General features: G+C 36.8%; 2 protein-coding genes across 2 annotated transcripts; one reads left to right on the top strand and one right to left on the bottom strand.

The window, feature by feature from the left end:
- Positions 1 to 8: 8 nt before the first annotated feature.
- Positions 9 to 10,289, bottom strand: avil (advillin). Its single transcript, XM_041979940.1, has 20 exons — positions 10,183 to 10,289; positions 9,920 to 10,027; positions 9,710 to 9,784; positions 9,327 to 9,523; positions 9,145 to 9,253; positions 8,948 to 9,058; positions 7,447 to 7,652; positions 7,283 to 7,361; positions 7,067 to 7,165; positions 6,840 to 6,993; positions 6,626 to 6,726; positions 4,863 to 5,000; positions 4,593 to 4,751; positions 4,310 to 4,489; positions 2,333 to 2,490; positions 2,092 to 2,236; positions 1,799 to 1,987; positions 1,644 to 1,712; positions 849 to 959; positions 9 to 630 (listed from the first exon to the last, which is right to left on the bottom strand). The coding sequence occupies exons 2-20, from the start codon at positions 9,977 to 9,979 to the stop codon at positions 517 to 519; spliced, it is 2,454 nt and encodes an 817-aa protein (XP_041835874.1). The 5' UTR covers positions 9,980 to 10,027; positions 10,183 to 10,289; the 3' UTR covers positions 9 to 516.
- A 3,337-nt stretch (positions 10,290 to 13,626) lies between these two features.
- On the top strand, positions 13,627 to 17,626 carry olfml3b (olfactomedin-like 3b). The gene is made up of 3 exons (XM_041981183.1): positions 13,627 to 13,819; positions 14,828 to 15,113; positions 15,773 to 17,626. Exons 1-3 carry the CDS (start codon positions 13,721 to 13,723, stop codon positions 16,555 to 16,557), a joined length of 1,170 nt encoding a protein of 389 aa, XP_041837117.1. The 5' UTR covers positions 13,627 to 13,720; the 3' UTR covers positions 16,558 to 17,626.
- Positions 17,627 to 17,938: the final 312 nt, after the last annotated feature.

Genomic DNA, 17,938 nt, shown 5'->3' with positions numbered 1-17,938 from the left:
TTGGTTTGTTAATTGTTTTTACTCACACTGTTTGAAGGAACACACTAAAATTCAATAAAATAAAGCCTATTGCAAACAGCTTTAATGATACTTGAGAATTAAAAATAAAAATAAAGAAGGAGAAAGTTAGTTGTCCTGATGCCATGGAAAAACCGTCAGAACTGAAATGCATTTAACACATCATGTTGTAACATCATTTGGCCAACAGATGGCGAAGTACACCATTTTAACATGAAATCGGAGCTGCCTTGTTGGTTTAGTGTTTAAATAATTTGAACAAATCTTTGTTTCTATTAACTGTTTCAATCATATCAAGCCACTTGCCAAATCACAAGACAAAATTTAACAGTGTGGGTTTGGATTCAGTGATCTGAATAACAATAAGGAAAAATATCAGAGAACACCCTGTTCTGAGCCATGTGTTGATATAAGCATGACACCAATAATGCAACTAACATAAATGGGGTTAAATTACCCTTAACAGTAACAACTTTTTAAAAATATGGATAAAAGTCATTAAAACATTTTCTTTGCTTTCTTTATGTTAAGTTGTTTCCACTGTGGCAGCTTTGCAAAGTCATCTTTGGTGATCCCAAATACGGTGATGAAGTCGGCGTCTGAGAGGTGTTTCTGAAAACAGAAAAAAATTAAATAAATATGTAAAATTACCCTTTCTTTTTATTTATTTTTTCATTAGTATATAACTTGATGACACTGGACCAAAGCTCTTAGTTGTATAGGAATAATGACACTTCTGTGGCTGTCACAGATCTTTATAATGAAGTTTTTAATCACACAACTATTTAAAGATGATCTTGTGGCATATGGTAAACCAACACCATACACACCTCTTTCTGGGTGGGGTCTACACCTTTGGGCAGCTCATTGGCAACCTTGTTGACCAAAGTGTCAAGTGGAAAAGGCTGAAAGTATTTTTCGCTCTCAACATTGTTCTGCTCCTGAAAAATCATATAAAACGAACAAAGATGCTCATTTTCATGTTGTAAGGAGGACTAAAACCACCAACATTAAAAACAAAAAAAAAATATATCCAGAAATAAATGACTGAATATAGAAATACATTGTTATATAAATAAATGCAACAATGTAATATAGTATAATGATAATGACAGTATTTCCTTTTTTGCTGATTTAAACATTCTTGTATTTTTAATTTTATCAGTTTTGGCAGTTTTGGCAGTTTTACTTGTGTATTTTGATTTGTTTGTATATTTTTTATTTTACAGTAATTGTTTATTTATACACTTAAATATACATTTAGTTACTGACAAAACACTGACACTGACAAAAAAAGTCACTCTGACAAACATTTTTTTTAGTTTTTGCATAATAAGAAGGTAGATAAACAGGTAAAGTAATATTTTAATAATTTTTTCCCTTCATTCTTGATTTCTGTCAGTGTTTACTGCAACTAATGAATTGAAGGTATACCAAAAAGGACAAAAGTTAAAGATTTTTCTTGCCTGGATCATCCTGGTTGAGAACAGTGACTTAAATATTAATGCATGCCAATCAGCAGATGTTAAGAAATAACAGCTTACCCTAAAGCAGACATTTTATCCAGATTGCATCAACTACTTTTAGTATTTAAAAGTCCAAGAAAAAAATTGGACTTAACATACAGTTGTAATTGTAACAGGTGCTGTTTCATCTCCCAGCTCCTTCTTCAGCTCTTCATAGCTTTTTCCGGCCTAAAAAAAAGGAAAAATTTTCCACTTAAGTTTTTGATTTATTGGAATAACTAAAAATTCTCAGTTTTAAAATATATAAAACTCACGCTCCATTTGGAGGGATCCCAAGCTGTAAACCAGCCAGTGAAGGTGGGTGGCTCAAACCCTTGCTTGATCAAGATGATAGGAGTGTCTGGATCTCTGTCACCTGGGTGGGTGCGCAGGTACTCCTGGCTTGTGGTCACTGCTTCCTTGCGTTCCACCTCATTGGCCTCTTTGCCAATCCAGAGAAACACCTAACACCAGCAATTAGAAAAAGAACAAGAAAAAAAAAAAGAAAGTGACCAAAATTGAAAAATTACGAGATCTGTTTTGGTTGGTTAGATATACCACATCCTACCTGGTCCCATGTATCAAGCAACATAACATCATCCTCGTTGAGGTCGTCCTGAGTGAACTGAGTGACCTCAGTCACAATGAAGCGTCCCGTCTTATTAGAGCATTCAAACAGCCGTGGCAGATGGTCTAAAACCACCTGCTGTAATCTGCAGACAAAATAGGGGAAACAAACGTGCTTTTTTTAATGGACAATGCTAAGACTGCTATCATGGACCTTAAACTTATCAGTACTGATCATTTACCTCTTGCCACTTGCATAGGGAGCTTTCCCTCCAAGCAACTCCCAGAATGCAACAGGCTCCTGACCCTCTGCCACAATCTCCTCAGAGCCTTTCTGTGAACCATTATTAACCACAGAGCTCACCTCCTTTGCCATGGCTCTCTCATCTCCACTTGAACCCTAATAACAACAAAATCTGTTACCATAATTTGACACCTTGAGCCAGTTTAATTTAATGTGGATCCAAAAATTAGTCTTTAGGACAATTTTATGTGGCGGGTCAGCAGCTGGTCTGCAGTTTACTCAAGAAGGAAATAACCCACCTTCCTTCCTGCCATCTACAGACACTCAGCAGTTCAACACTTTAATATAAAACATTATCTGATCAAAAGAAGTAAACACCTGAGCAATTATATCTATATGAGATTATTGAGCCCTGCTTGTTTCTGTAACAAGCTCCACTCTCAAAGCAAGGAGAGTCCTCTGTTAGTTCTTACGCCAGCTATTGTAAAACATCTGTTTAAACCTAGAAGTACTGTATGAATCTTGTTTTTCATCTGTTCATGTTTTAATTTCCTCAGATCTATATTAATGTATCGATCTCCTGACAAATATGAATCAGAAAACAATGCAGACTTAATAATTTAGATCTGATTACTTTACATTCTTGATGATTTTTGCAGCAGCTGTAAATGGTAAAACTTGCAAGTACTTAATTTAACTTTTACCTTGAAATGATGAGTTAATTTTTCTGTTATCTCAAGACAAACATGCTAACTTAACTACTGTAGCTTGTTCATGTATTTTATTATCTTGATAAATATGCTGTATTTTATGAGACTCAACTAGAAGCACTAAGAGAGCGCAGACCTCCGCCAAGCCAAAACCCCAAAAAGGCCCAACAGCCCACCCTGAAACAAATCCCATCCTAACACTCCTATGTATACTTTAAGCTAATATCACTATCTATCTTTTTCCATCATCAGAACAGATGCCACGTCTCATTTAGAATCCTTGACCCTGGAAACATACCCTTAGACGCCAACATGAAGCAAATGGCTGTAATAATCTTGAAGTTGGTCTTGAAGTAATGGTGGCAGTCTGGATTAGCTGCCATCTTTTTAGCTGTTAGTATATTTAACATCTACCATGATGTCACCTTGATTTTTTTTTTTTTTTTTTTTTTTTTGCCAGTAATTCTGGGCATTATCTGTTGAATTAGAAGCTGTGCAGGCAAAATTACCCCTATCGCCCAATAGTGAAGATTAATTTGAAAAATTCCTGGATTCAGATGGTGATCTGGATCACCCCCAAAATTTAACCACTCAAAAGAATTCAATCAAAATCTTTTCCATAACTTTTTGAGTTATGTTGCTAAGAGACAGACAGACAATGCTGCCCAAAACATAGCCTCTGCCTTGACAGAGGTAATAATAATTAACTTGCAAACAGAATAAACAAACTTCCATAAATAAGTGGATAATCAGTTTCTGATTATAGCAGCATTAATTCAGATTTTATTCTGAAGCTTACTTATTTCTTAGTTTCATGTTTATTTCTGCATTTGTTTCAACCCTCTACTGCTGCAACAACGTACATTTCCCCAGTAGAGGCTAATAAATTATTATTGTTTTCCATTCTGTTCTATAACAGTGTTTTATGATTTTATGTAACCAATAATTAACTTTATTTCTTTCAGCTTTACTCTTGAACTGATTGATTGGCTGCAGCTTTTGCCAATCTATTTCATGCTGAGCTGTTTTATTGCTTAGTTTGATTTCATACTTAGTTTTTATTCTGTCATGATTATTTTTAATATTCTTTTTTAAAACAACTCTCTTTTGTTCACTTTGAATGTAAAACACTTTGCATCAAATTCTGTTTTTGTAAATTAGCTATATACATGACAGAACATAAAAATGCACAAAATACAAATAAAAACAAATAGGAAAATGAATTTTTAGCATCAGCTGTTGGACTGCGACACTATCCCTTTTACCTTTCCACACCACAAATAAATTCCTGATTGGCTCTTTAGTAAAAACACATCGTTGGAGTTCAGAGAGCTGGACAGAGCTGGAACTTCAATGGTTTTTGTGTTTGATGGGTCAGAACCATGAACCTGGAACAATCTCACTGGAGGCTCGGGTTCAGAGGACCCTTTCCTAGATGTGCCCCCCTAACAGAAAAGAGAAACATGTTGGTGCATAATCAGGCCTATTTGGTTGTGGATGAGCAGAGGTTAAAATAAAAAAAAGACTATAAATTAATTCAAGTCTGACCTCAAAGATGACCATTTTTCCTTTGAAAATTGTCATGAAGTGTCTCGGCTCCTTGCTCATTGTTACTCTGACTTGAACCGGCTCATCGTTGTACTTCTGATCTAAGTTCACAGCTTGAAATGCTGAGGCTGCCAGTTCATCCTGTGTGGCATGACGCCCCTGAAATGACAAGAGACCAAGTAGTTCAGATTCACATAGTACCATGATAATGCAGCATTGTATAAATTTAGCATTTTAGTCTGCAATCCTGACATATTCTTGTGTCCTCACCTGCCAAATGTAGAGCAGATAGCACTTCTTGTTGTTAACCAAGTAAGTGTAGAGGATCAGGTAGCAGTCACCTCCATAGAAGTATCCATACCACTGAGGTTCAACAGGCATGAGCTCCAGATTTTCAATCCTCCACACCTTGATACATAAAGAAATTAATGAACTCTTAATCACAAGGATAAAATATTGTTGCTGTACTTTTGAAAAGTCAACCCAGTGATGTGTATACAAGCATCTTCCAGCAATTTCAGTGAATTGACAGTTTGAAACACAAAAAGAACAATAATAAATCATATTTTTACATTTGTTAACTATTAGCTGGAAAACATGACAAGACTACAGCTTGATAACTAAACAAGCCCAAATTTGAATAACAAAACTGTGTTATCTAGTAATATGTCTATTTCCTCTCTAAAAACAGCTTTTTGTAACTTTTGCTCTTTTTCTGTGGATTCCTCCACAGACATAATCATGATTACTGCATGTCTCCATTATTTCTTAAAATCTAAACTAAGGACAAAAAAATAAGGAAATATATGTTTGGTTGATCATTTCTTTATTGTAACAATGTTTCGTGGAAATAAATCTTATACTGTTGGAAAGCCAGTGTATTTCCCTTTTAAATGGAGCCACATTTGTAAGGAAATGTATTTCTGGGATGAGTATGTTTATGTGGGCTGCAGCCATGAAAAAAATTTGCCAATTTTCATGCAAGTCGTAGAAGAGGTGGGCCCAAGTGGAAAAGTATGAAATAGTCATTCCCTCCAAACAAAGTCGTCATTGTTGGATTTCTATGGTTATAGAAAAAAAATTACCAAGGTGTCATTGTTGAGGATGGCTTGGAAACATTAAATAAAGTTAAAGACACACTAACTTTTGCCCACTTTATCTGTGACACGCCTGGTAACAACTGTTAATTTGACATCCATCTTGTGTAAAGTCAGGCAAATATGTAATAAAACACAGTCTTGACTCTTGTCTGGTCTCTTGCTTTCATGGTGATTTAGGTGGAATGAGACTTTTTTTGGTTACTTTACTTTGTTGCCATATTATTTTGTTATGTTGACATCGACAGATGGAAATAAACAAAACTTAAAGATCTATAAAGAGTGTTCATGTAATTGTACACATTTGTAGCTTTCTGAAAACAAAAAAGTGAGTAATACTTGTGATAATCCTAATACTGTGATTATTTTACTGATAATAATCATGCCAAGAAACTCTATAATCAGGACATCACTAGCACCAGTAGCACTAGCACCAGTCCTGAACCAGTAGAGCAGCTTTAGGGTATTTTTCAGATTTAGAAAATTATCTTGGTTTGGGCTAATATTTTTAGACACAACGTTCAGTTACTGTCACACTGTCCCTGCTGTTGTTGCATATTCTTTTAGCAAACCTGCATGACCAAGCACCTCCTGGAGCCACATTCTTGTATTCTTCACATCGCAACAAACAGCAGGAAAACTTTGGGACCTCTTTGCTGCTAACTTTTCTGCTAGTGTTTGCCTCAGCTCACCACATACTTAGCAAAGCTTTGAGTAAATTTTAATCTAAAGTTCTGATGATAGCAAGCTAGCATTTATCTGGAATATCTGCAAACTGTGATAAAAAAAATCAACTAATTGGATCTAGATTATAAAATTATTCTTTTTACTAAATGTCCAGACTAAAATTCTGCATCAACCATTTGGCTGCCATACTGCTGCTGCTTCAAACAGCTGCCTTTAAAGAGTCTTTGTGGATTGTTATAAATACTCTACCTCCACTTGACCTGTGCCATTGTCCACCATTCTCTCCTGTGCAGCAACATCTGGCATCGTGTGCATCAGTGAGGCATCAAATTTCTCTTGTGTGATGTGAGCTAAAACATAATGACACATAATCAACCAAGTGACAGTTAATGAGAGAAAAAGTTATGTGCATGTTTTCCCCCTTAGATTATACATTTATTTTACTGCATGAACTGGCACGTACCAATCTTCCCCCTTGTGTTCACTTTTCCCAGGCCTTGAGTTTGATCCTTTACTATCCACTTCTGGAAGAGTTGCTTGAAGATGGCTGACTCTGCCCCATCATTCACAGTCTCCACATTTGTAGTGAAAGGATAGTTGTTCGCTTTGATGAAGTCCTGGAATAGCCAGCCAAATGCAACAGTGAAAATAAAATGGGTTGAGTACAAGCTAATGATAAATGTCACTCACCAAAGCTCTGGACATGGCAGCTTGTCTTTCAGCTTTGTTTGCTTTCTTCCCTTTCCATACAAAGATCTTTATCCCTCCTTGGTCCAGGATGTAGCAGTCCTAACATGATTATCAAGTAATGAAATCAGTTTAATTAAAACTTTGACATTTGGGTGCTTTTGGAAGTAGCTACATGTAGAATATATTCTTCACTTGTTTGCTTGTTTATTTGTTCACCTCATGGTTGAGCAGATCCTGAACCAGTGGTCGCGTTGCGACCTCTGTTACCTTCATCTGACCATCAGCATCTGATACTCTAAAAATCAAACGCACAAAAAATGAACAATAATCTAAATTTGCACCCATGAGACATTTCACATATCTGTCCTGGAGCAGCCTACTGGTAAAGTGTGAGTGTTGACTTCTGTTCCTGGTCAGCAACATCATCAGGAAGCCCATCTGTAAGCGTGCATGTTCTTTCTCCAAGAACACTGTTCAGGATCTCCATGCTCTGAGGAGAGCTGCTCTCTGCCTCACCCTCGACCACTCTGACCTCTGCCCGGCCTCCTCTCTCTCTGTCTCGGATGTCTTTAGCCAGGCACATACCCTGAGAAGCAGAGGTAAAGCACAAATACAGCACAGTGTTCGGTTGGTGTAGTGTCTATTCCTTCATGTGCTTTTTTTTCTCCACACTACGGATGCTGCAGATGCATTAAATGTGTTAAAAATTTAGATGCAATTAATTTACATAAATTAGTTACCGCCTTTAATGCATTATTTTTGACAACCTTAATTATTATTGTATCCACCAGGGGGCAGAAGGCAAGTATCAGGGTTTTGAACCAAGTTTTTACCATAAAATGATGCAAAAGGTCTCAAAACTGCATGAATCATTTGATACATACGGTATTATAGGGCAAATTTGCACATTGCATCTTGGAAACAAGAACTCTTTTCAAACATATTTGATGTCCTGTGTTCTGGAGTCATCTAAGATTAGTTTTCTACTCTCAAACTTCAACAACAAAATTTGACATAGTTTTAGTATGCCAATGACATACACTTGTCTCTAGATTCACAGATCCACAGTAGCAAGTGTGCAAAGACTGCAAAGGCTGTTGTATGGTTGTTCAGTTCTATTTAAATGTCAAATATTTCTGTTCCATTTTTCTCTCTTATGTTCAGTGTGGTATCATTCCATGAATGTTACAGGGCCTAAACAAAGAAAGTAAAGAATTCTCTGTTTCTGGATAAATGGAAGTAGCCGTACACTTAACACCAAAATGTCCTCGTAATTTGCTTTCAGGACATTTTCTGCTTTTTTTTAACAGACATTTTTCTTAGTGTGTCAAGGTTGTTTTCATTTCAGACTTTTGTTATTTTTGTGTTAAAAATCCAATGAGCATAAAAGAATATATCCTGTGAAGATTTGACTAATTTAGATCTATTTTACAGCTAAGCATGACAAAATTACCTGCAGCATGACTTAGACAAATCAGGTAAATATTTTAATTGTGACTATTAATGAACCAAGTTTCATCCCTAATATATTACAGTGATATGCCACCTTCTTGCAGAGCCTCTTTCAGGAAGAGGAACATGAGCAATAACCATGCATCACGATGAATCTCCATAAAGAATTAATACTCAATTTGCATAATGAAGCAAGGAAGATATGCATTCACAAAATAACTTCTGTTTTTTTAAATTAGTTATTGATGATATCTGGATCTGTACAGAGGTAGTGGTTACTGTTGTAAATGTTATAGTGTTGAGCGAGGTTACTGAAACCACACTAACATGTTGTTCTCTGTATATCTTAGCTTACTTCACAGTCTTGTTCTATATTAATCCTGTATCAAGCCATTGATGCAAGCACCGATACAGTCCAAGAAATCTTACTTTAAGTTTTTCCTGCTGGTTGCTATTTGGCCCGTTCCACTGAACGATTGTCTTGCCAATGTCTAACAGAAACACATCTCCAAGGTTGAAACTTTTCCAGCTCATCTCCACCTGAAACACATGAAAGCATAAAGGACTCTTTCTACATGACACCTTCTGTCCCATAATGTTGTAAACCACTGGGAAACCTGGCTCACCTCCTTGGCAATCACTCTTTTCTTGCCTTTCACATGAAGCAGTCTTTTAATATCATACGTGTTGGTTTCGGTGTGCCTCATACCAGTTGCAACTCCACCTTGTTTATAGCTGAACAAAAAGAGATGATTATCTTTATGCTTTGCTTTTTCTTAAAGCTTAGTCGCCAAGATTTTTCACTCACATTATTCCCTGTTTGAAGTAGCCCCTGAAAGTATCAGACTCATGGTGCTGGACCTCTCTGTGTTGAACCGGAGTGGAGCCTAAAAATTCATCAAGCTGTATGGTATAAATAGCAGCTGCGCCCTGTTCATCCTGAGAGGACTCTGAGCCAATCCAGTAATGGATATTATAGGACAAAGAGTTCTTCACCTTTTGTGTCTAATAAAAAAAAGTGGAGAAGCTGTCTGAAGGAAGGTGTATGCTATCTGAATTTAAAGACCCATAGTACAAGAGCTGTTTGGTGATTTTTCATTCATTCACAATGCAGACTCTACAAAATACATTACTTAAACAACATGCACCCCAGACAGCCAAAAGTGTAATGATTCATGCTTCCAGACTTACAGACAGAAGAACGTAACAGTCACCCTCATAAAAGTTTCCATAAGATTTCTCAGGAACCTGTACCAGCTCCATTTTCTGTTTCACAGAGAGGAAGATTATTTTACTTTCATGTTAACCAACTAAATCTGTGTATCGATAAGAGAAGATTTATTAGATTTAAATAATGTGTTTGAAAAAAAGTCATTGATATACCAGTTATGATAAAACTACCTCAATTCTCCAGATTATAATCCCCGGGCTGCGAGTTACTGCTCTAAATGTATACTCCATGATGCTTGGATGCACTCACTTTCACTGGCTCGTTTTCATTAACTTTTTCTGAAGAAAGAAATGGAGACAAAATTACAACTCAACAATTCTACACAGAAATTTAAGATTAAAGGTTGCCATCGCCAATACCTCGATAAACTGATAGATAATCGAATAAAGTGCAATGTTAAGTCTCAGTTTATATATTATAAAACAATACATACCAGTTATTCTTGAATAAGGTTTCTACACGCTCATGCGATTATCCAACAGCTGATTTCCTGTCTGATTACAAGGGGCCCTCAGTTTTCATCCTGATAGTGCTTCTGACATATTTGCCTGATTTTGCATTTTCAGGACCTCTCACAGCACTGCCCAATCACGGAGGAAGAGTCAAAATCTCGTAGGCAAATGTGCTGGAAAAAAAAACACACTGACTCATAGTCATGTCTGTTTGCCAACTTGGTCCTTTAAAACCTCATTTACACCCGACATATGTGAATATGCTATGAATTAATACACTGTTTTTATGTTCAATGCATGTTAACAAGCTTAGTGACTGTTATAGCGGCACGCAACCATAGCATTTATTATTAGTAACTATAGAAGAAATTTTTTTAGAAATGTGAAAAACCTTAATTTTACCAGTGCATTTATAAAAATGTAATAAGTGTGAAATCTATAACCATAGTCACATACAGTCAGAGTAGAAGTGCAAGGTCTTTATAGGCATCCACAGAGCGGCAGACTATCCAGAGTGAGTGTTTGAATGAATGAAAGAATTAACACTGTTCCTGAATGAGAGCTAACTTAATGAAATTCAGAAAAAACTGAAAGAATTGTGTGAAATGTTCTGACATGGAAGAGGAATGTGATGAGTAAGAGACATATAGAGTTGCAATATCACATTGTAAGAAATTAAACCTTTATTTAGCAACTTTCATGATAAAAAAAAATCACAAAGTGCTTCACAATAAAATATAAGCATGAAACAAAAACATAAAAACAAAAGGTTAGACAAATGTAAGTTTAAAAGGATACAGATACACTGTAAAATATTCTCTTTTATGTTAAAGCCCTGCTTTTAAAACAACCATTAATTTGAGCTCACATTCACCCATTTCAGGATAATACACAGGAGTATGCACATATGATGCTTGTATGATTTTAATCAGCTGGTAATGATGGAGTCCCTTCCATTTACTTACTGGTTTTATATAGTTGGATATTACATTTATGATTTTAATGTATGAAGGAATTAGTGAATAAAGCTATAAAATGACTGACATGAATGAAAAATTAGGTCTCATTGAGGAGAACTACAACTTAAAAAAACAGAATAAAGAACAGAGTTACACAATATCTCAATAGTGTAGTAGTTCTTCAATTCCATGACTTTAAAATGATATTTTTGGATCTGCCACCCAATCTGTGATGGTGAACCATTTTAACATACCTTTTAGATTTAAACACAGAATTTAAGCCAGTATTGAAGCTCCCGATCAGCAGCTGCGCCCTTATCTGTTATCAGAGGAGGAAATTTTCAACAGAAGATCACATGCCTGTCAGTCAGGGACAGTAACACTCATTTCATTATTGTACATTATTGTCTTTTTAAAGAAACCTGCTTAAAACAAAGCTATTGGCCTTTTCGAATATTTTAAACATTTTTTTTTATATGTTTTACTATGCAAAAGCAAAGTCATCAGCAAAATCAGTCATTGTTTTCTGGCTGAGATGTGGGTGGGTCCATATTTGCTTATCGATAGAGCCCCATCACAGTATGAGGAAAAAGTATTTTAGTGCCATGTACAGTCATAAAATGGCTTACATAAGACTATTACCGTATAAGGCCATGAGATTATTCATGGCGAAAACCTGTAAAAAAAGAAAACATACAGTTTAGAGGAACACACACACACACAAATATATATAATAAAAAAGGTACTACCATTTAAATAAGCACACCTTTAAAAAAACATCAACCATAAATGAGGCACAGCGGTGTACAGAGAAGGAAACATTTTAGAAAATTACATCACCACATGAATCAAAATAACCATACTCTGACTCATTAACATACGACAGAGCTTTATTTACTATAATGCTGAATACCAGCTAAAGCTATTTATTTTTTTAAAGAAAGCCACCAAGCATTCAAACATGGAAATAGACCCATTACACTGTTTGTGCTTGGACGTACACTAGATGCATTGAAGTGGTTCTTTTAATATGTACATTCAAAGCAACTCTACTGTAGTTCCCATAGAGTGAATAGCACACTGTTTTGATTTGCAAAATTCATTTACCACTTCAGACTTATGGGGCGTGGTGGGTGTTCGGTTTCATGAAGGAAAATAAGCTGCACTACTTCACCAACAAACATACAGTACGGGATTATGCCCTCACATCCTTTCACTCTGACAGCATGAAAGGATCTCACTCCTTTTTCCATGTGTCTCAACTGGAAATTTATGGACATTTAAAACAGACAAAAAGCATTAAATGACACACATGTAAAAATATTATGAGTAAAATGAACAAAGCAATATGCAAAAGCTCAGTATTTACTCTGCAGTTTTAGTGTCATCTATGGAAACTAAGTGAAAAAATGGTTGTGTAATCAGGTAGACATACTGTATAATTACAAAGGAAACCAGACACAGCTCTACTTCCTCCCTATTCTTTTCAATTCTCTCTTCTAACTACTGTTTTGTTAGGATATCACCATTATTAGAAATACAGCTGGAAAACACAGCAGACACATATGAATTAAGGTTAATAAACTGCCATTTATCTAGTGCAAAATTATTATGAATGCAAAGCTCTTAACATTTTAAGAGTATGGTTTCAGCCATACTCTTACTGGAAATGTAATTGATCACATTTCTTTCATTTTTAGTGTTTACAGTGCAAAGCTCCCACTTTATGTTTCTTCTGATAGTTAATATCTTTGATCTGGAAGACAGGAAGTCCGCAGCGAGTCCACATGGTTTCTAACCATGACAAACTCAGTGAACAGACTGCCTAATTCTATAAATGGATGTAGAATTTGCTGTGTTTCATTTCTTTTGTAACACAAGATGTGGATTAAAGCATCCAAATTTCTGTTGCACCACTACCTCTGACTGTTGCAAAAAGCTGTTATTTACTTCCTAATTTACATGGGAACGTTTAATTCTTAATTCTGGTGAAAAAAAAAAAGTAAAAATGGTCATGCTTGTCTTTTACTTACTAGATGTCATATTTGATCAGTTTGGACTAAGTTGTAGAGCTCTTACTGACTAAAAGCTGTTAAACAAAAATGAAATTAGACCCTTTAATAAAGAGAGAATAAATGCTGCAGACTTTCATGCCAAGGTTAATATGTTTTTCTTTTGAATTCTGATCATAATCACCACCCACTGATTTCCTTCCCAAACTACAGGACAACACCCCACAGACTCCTGACTCCAGCTGCAGTCTCAGTTCTTCCTTCTACCTAACATGTGGCCCAGTGCCACATTTATACCCCATGTATTAAACTGAATAAATTCAATGTCCTCAAAGCCAAACATATATTAAAAAAAAGATTTAAGTAGCAATACAGTAAGAAGCACAGCATTTTGTGCTTCCATCTCTACCAGATGGTTCTGGCTCCTCCCAGACGGCTTGATAAAACATTCCAGCCCACCTCTGGGAATCTGCTGGCTCCTGCGCACTTTCTTGTTCTACTCCAGTCAGAATTTTAAAAGGAACCAAAAGTGGCTGAGCAGACACGAAATGAAAGGACTTGTTGTGTTGGTTACCTTGGCCTGCTTTGCCAGTGCTCAGCACCAAGCACTTATTGACTACTTGGAAAGGAGACTGCTTGCTATCGAGGTAAGTCTCTACCGAGCCCTGTGCTCCAGAGTCCCCCTAAGAGGAAACTTTCAGGGACATGGCAGAGGCAATGGAATGCAGATGTTAATGAAACCTGTGGAAAATACAGGAAAATGCAGACCTTTTACATGTCTGTGGCTATGAGCGTCTAGGAGCTAAAAATGCAGCTCTTAGCTTGGTACATATGTATACTATGATGTCATAAAAATGCAGTTTTTACTATTTACATCATATTAGTCTTTGTGAGATTTTGCCAGTATCTCTCACAGAGTACAAGTGTGTGTGTGTGTGTGTGTGTGTGTGTGTGTGTGTGTGTGTGTGTGTGTGTGTGTGTGTGTGTGTGTGTGTGTGTGTGTGTGTGTGTGTGTGAGTGTGAAAACTCATTTTTTTAAACTGGGTATGTTTTACTTACTGTTATAGAAACATCTCAGAGACAGACTACATGCAAGTTTCTAATAGAGATTTTGTCATTTAAATTGTAGTTCAATCTCTATTTTCTCTCATAATTTATATGTAGCCCCTCAAACAGAAATTTTTAAGGTTAACCCTCCAAAGTAAAGCTTAGCAACAATGCCTTTGCATTTTGAATTGTCTTGTACATGAAAATAAATTTGCCTTGCCTTGCCTTTTACTCAGTAAACTCATGTCAGTTACTGATCGCCTGGAGAGGAAACCTCATTTCCTTCATCCATATCAAAGTCAGGATCTGTTGCAAAGCAGGACCAGTAGAGAGAGCTCAGAGCACTTTCCTGAAAAACACATGAGCATGGTGGTTTCTTGCCACGTGTGGGTTGAACCTGCCTGTTTGAAGGATGAGTTTTCTCCTTATTGTGGCCCTATGCTGCAGTGTATTTACAAAGAACGTACCCAACACAAAATTATGGCCTTGAATGCTTTTTATAAATCCACTGACAATTACAATATAAATAGGCATCTGTGTATTTACAGTGGAATTCAAACAGTTTACATTTGGACTCAGACTAAACTAATCAACTTTGTTACAAACAGGACAGGATCTCCCTGTGGCACGAACAGACCACCCGCTATGCCTCTGAGCTGCGGGAGCTGAAGCAGCAGATGGTTTCACAGTTGGAGAGTCTAGATAAAGAAAAAGAAGCGCTGAGATTGAACCTGGACAGTGTGGGAACGAGGGTAGACCGAGTCGAGCGGGAACTGGACTACTTGGAGACGCAGAACGGAGCTCAGCCATGTGTAGATGTGGACGACAAGTTGATAGAGCAGCAGGTGACTCTGGTAAAAGAGAAGCAGAAGACTAAATATTTAAAACTCACAGGTGAGATATGTGGCTCAGGAGGTAAAGAATCTGTCATTCAAAGGGAGGCGTGTTAGCTTCAATCTCCAGAACTTTCCTGGAGTGAGGCAACACTTCTAAACACCACACTTTTTTTTATTAAAATAACTAAATAATTCACTGTTTTTGTTAAACTATAGTATGTAGAAATGATATAAGGGGATTCAAAAGAACATGTCGCTCAGTGATAAATAAATTTCTTGTTGCAATATTACATGGAACTAACTAGAAATTGGTTGCCACTAATGGGACTGTTATCAGTTTTGCAGCATAACTTCTTTTGGGCAGGACCGTAAAAGCAGGGTTAGCTGGCCAACTGTGTACCAAATACAGTGCCAAAATCATGATCAGTCCATGTCATACATGCAGTTATTACTCCTGAGAATTGACAGCTTGGTGCAAGATAAAAGGTGTATTTAGAATTGAAGTCATTGAAAATTATTTAATGAGCATAGTAGATATTTGATCCAAGTCTGGGAGACATGTCAAGATAACTACTAGGCCATCAATAAGCAAGGGTGTTATCATGTAAAAAAAAAAAACATTCAGGGTGCTTTAAATATTCAGACATTGTAAAGTTTTTGGAGATTTGTCACTAGTTATGTACAGTGTAAATGTCCATGTCCGTCTCTCATTTGCAGACTGCAGTGACATGATCTCGAATATAAAAGCCATGAAGATCCTGAAGCGTGTTGGAGGGCCCAAGGGCATGTGGACCAAAGACACCAGCAAGGCCTCTGGTAAGGTCTATATTTTCAATGGGACCGCTGAGGACACCATCTATGAATTTGCCACTGTGCAGGACTTCACCCGCTCAACTGGCATGTCTCTGTCCACCAACCTGAAGCTGCCGTCTGCCTGGAAGGGAACAGGACATGTGGTCCACAATAACCATGTGTATTACATAAGTCAGGCAGAGGAGATTAGTGTGGTTAAATATGACATGGGAACTAACTCTGTGACAGACAGTGCAGTGTTTCCAGTGCAAGACCATGTTCCTGTGTACAGCCTGACCCCTGAGACACTGATGGACCTGGCTGTGGACGAAGAAGGACTGTGGGCCATTTACGCCACAAAGCAGAACGAAAGACACATCTCTTTGGCTAAAATGGACGCCAAGTCGCTGGACATTGAGCAGATGTGGGATACAAACTGTCCAAGAGAGAACGCAGAGGCAGCTTTCGTCATCTGTGGCACTCTGTATGTGGTGTACAACACCAAGCAGCCCGGTCGCTCACGACTGCAGTGTGTGTTTGACGTGAATGACATGGTGACCAATGAGGACGCACCACTGGTTTACTTTCCAAAACGCTATGGATCCCATTCCAGTCTGAAGTACAATCCCCAGGAGCAGCTGCTGTATGCCTGGGATGATGGCTACCAGATCCTGTACAAACTTCTCATGAAAAAGAAGCTGGAAATTTGAGCTGAATAAATCCAAACAAATTCAGCGTTTTAAAAAGTTTTAGTGTCTTATCAACAAATGATATCTAACTGCTGAGCATTTCAAATTTCAGATGTTTGAATGTCTTTTCCCGCCTTTTCAGACGGTATTATTGAACTGTGTAATTCAGTGGGCATCAAGTATTTTCCAAGTTCACTGTTCAAACCAGTACACAAATATAATGAGGGTTTATCACAATGGCTAACATCTGTCATCATACATAATCATTTCCTTTATTGCTAATTAAAAAACTGATTACTGCTGATTTAAGTGCATGTGATTTGTAGTGAATGAACTAACCAGGAGTAAAAGACTGGAAAGAGTAAATACTGTGTTGGTGTTGAGAGATATTTTGTGATGTCTAAAACGTTTTCTCATGACTGCAATGATTTATTTCTAATCAGACCACACTGCACATCCAGCTCTGTCTTCACTTCTGTAAGTAAACTAGACTTACTGTCTTTGTCCCCTGACATCATGTGCTACTGGTTCACTCCAGGCTTAAAAAAAATATGCAACATTCCTTGACAACTTCCTTTAATCTCATTATCTCTATGCTTTCCCCTTCACACTGTATTTTGTTTTATTTTATGGGGGGTTGTTTTGCTTGTATTTGTGTGTGTGGATTGATATATTATCATCATTTCATCCTCTGCAGTGTCACTGGAATGTCAGAATATGTGCAAGAACTTGCTAGCTGGCTGGCACTGTTGTTTTTCTCTCTATGTGTTATGTCTGCTACACGTCTGAGACTTGTTACTAGAAGGCCTTCAAATCAGCAAACACCACCACTATTTGGGTCACATATCTAATGTACTGCATGTGTTTATATCTAAGTATATTAATTTCCTATGTTTGATTGTGCATGTTTTTCCACTATGATTCATTTCCGCTAAGTATTCATTATGAAAATAAACAGCAAACTAAACCTGTTAAAGTCTGACTTTCTTAGTACAATATTGTGTTCAATAGATAATTTGGCTTCCGAGCCAAATTTCAGGCTGATACTCAAACTGTAATCATATATATTAAAGACTAATAAAAATATGTATTCTATTGTTTATCTTTGATCACTACCAGCATGACAATGCACAAGTTTTAAAATCTTCATATTTATGTGTCAACTTGAACTGCATTGAATATTTTGCTATTTTCCTCTTTGTGGCATACAAACAGCATAAAAAGATGTTTTGATGAGAAGTTCAAATTAACACATTTACTTTAAAAACTTCCTGATTACAGTATCTTTGATGTCTGACTGGTTGTTTTAATTAAAGCTCAGTAAAGCATGTTGATCATTTAACAGCAGACAGCCTCTGACTGGTATTAGTCTCACACAGTATTTGCCATCATTATGACATCT

This window comes from Melanotaenia boesemani, chromosome 3, assembly GCF_017639745.1.
Source record: "Melanotaenia boesemani isolate fMelBoe1 chromosome 3, fMelBoe1.pri, whole genome shotgun sequence".
NCBI lineage: Eukaryota > Metazoa > Chordata > Actinopteri > Atheriniformes > Melanotaeniidae > Melanotaenia > Melanotaenia boesemani.
Note: the sequence above shows the minus strand (reverse complement) of the source record. Positions and strands in the feature narration are given on the sequence as shown.

Excerpts from the sequence above, each read along its gene's own strand:
- olfml3b (XM_041981183.1), top strand. The coding sequence starts at position 13,721 with ATGAAAGGACTTGTTGTGTTGGTTACCTTGGCCTGCTTTGCCAGTGCT. Across the intron at positions 13,820-14,827 it reads GGAGACTGCTTGCTATCGAG|GACAGGATCTCCCTGTGGCA; the intron begins GTAAGTCTCTAC and ends TGTTACAAACAG. Across the intron at positions 15,114-15,772 it reads TAAATATTTAAAACTCACAG|ACTGCAGTGACATGATCTCG; the intron begins GTGAGATATGTG and ends TCTCATTTGCAG.
- avil (XM_041979940.1), bottom strand. The coding sequence starts at position 9,979 with ATGGAGTATACATTTAGAGCAGTAACTCGCAGCCCGGGGATTATAATC. Across the intron at positions 7,653-8,947 it reads ACCAGCAGGAAAAACTTAAA|GGTATGTGCCTGGCTAAAGA; the intron begins GTAAGATTTCTT and ends TCTGCTTCTCAG. Across the intron at positions 1,988-2,091 it reads TGCTTGATACATGGGACCAG|GTGTTTCTCTGGATTGGCAA; the intron begins GTAGGATGTGGT and ends TGCTGGTGTTAG.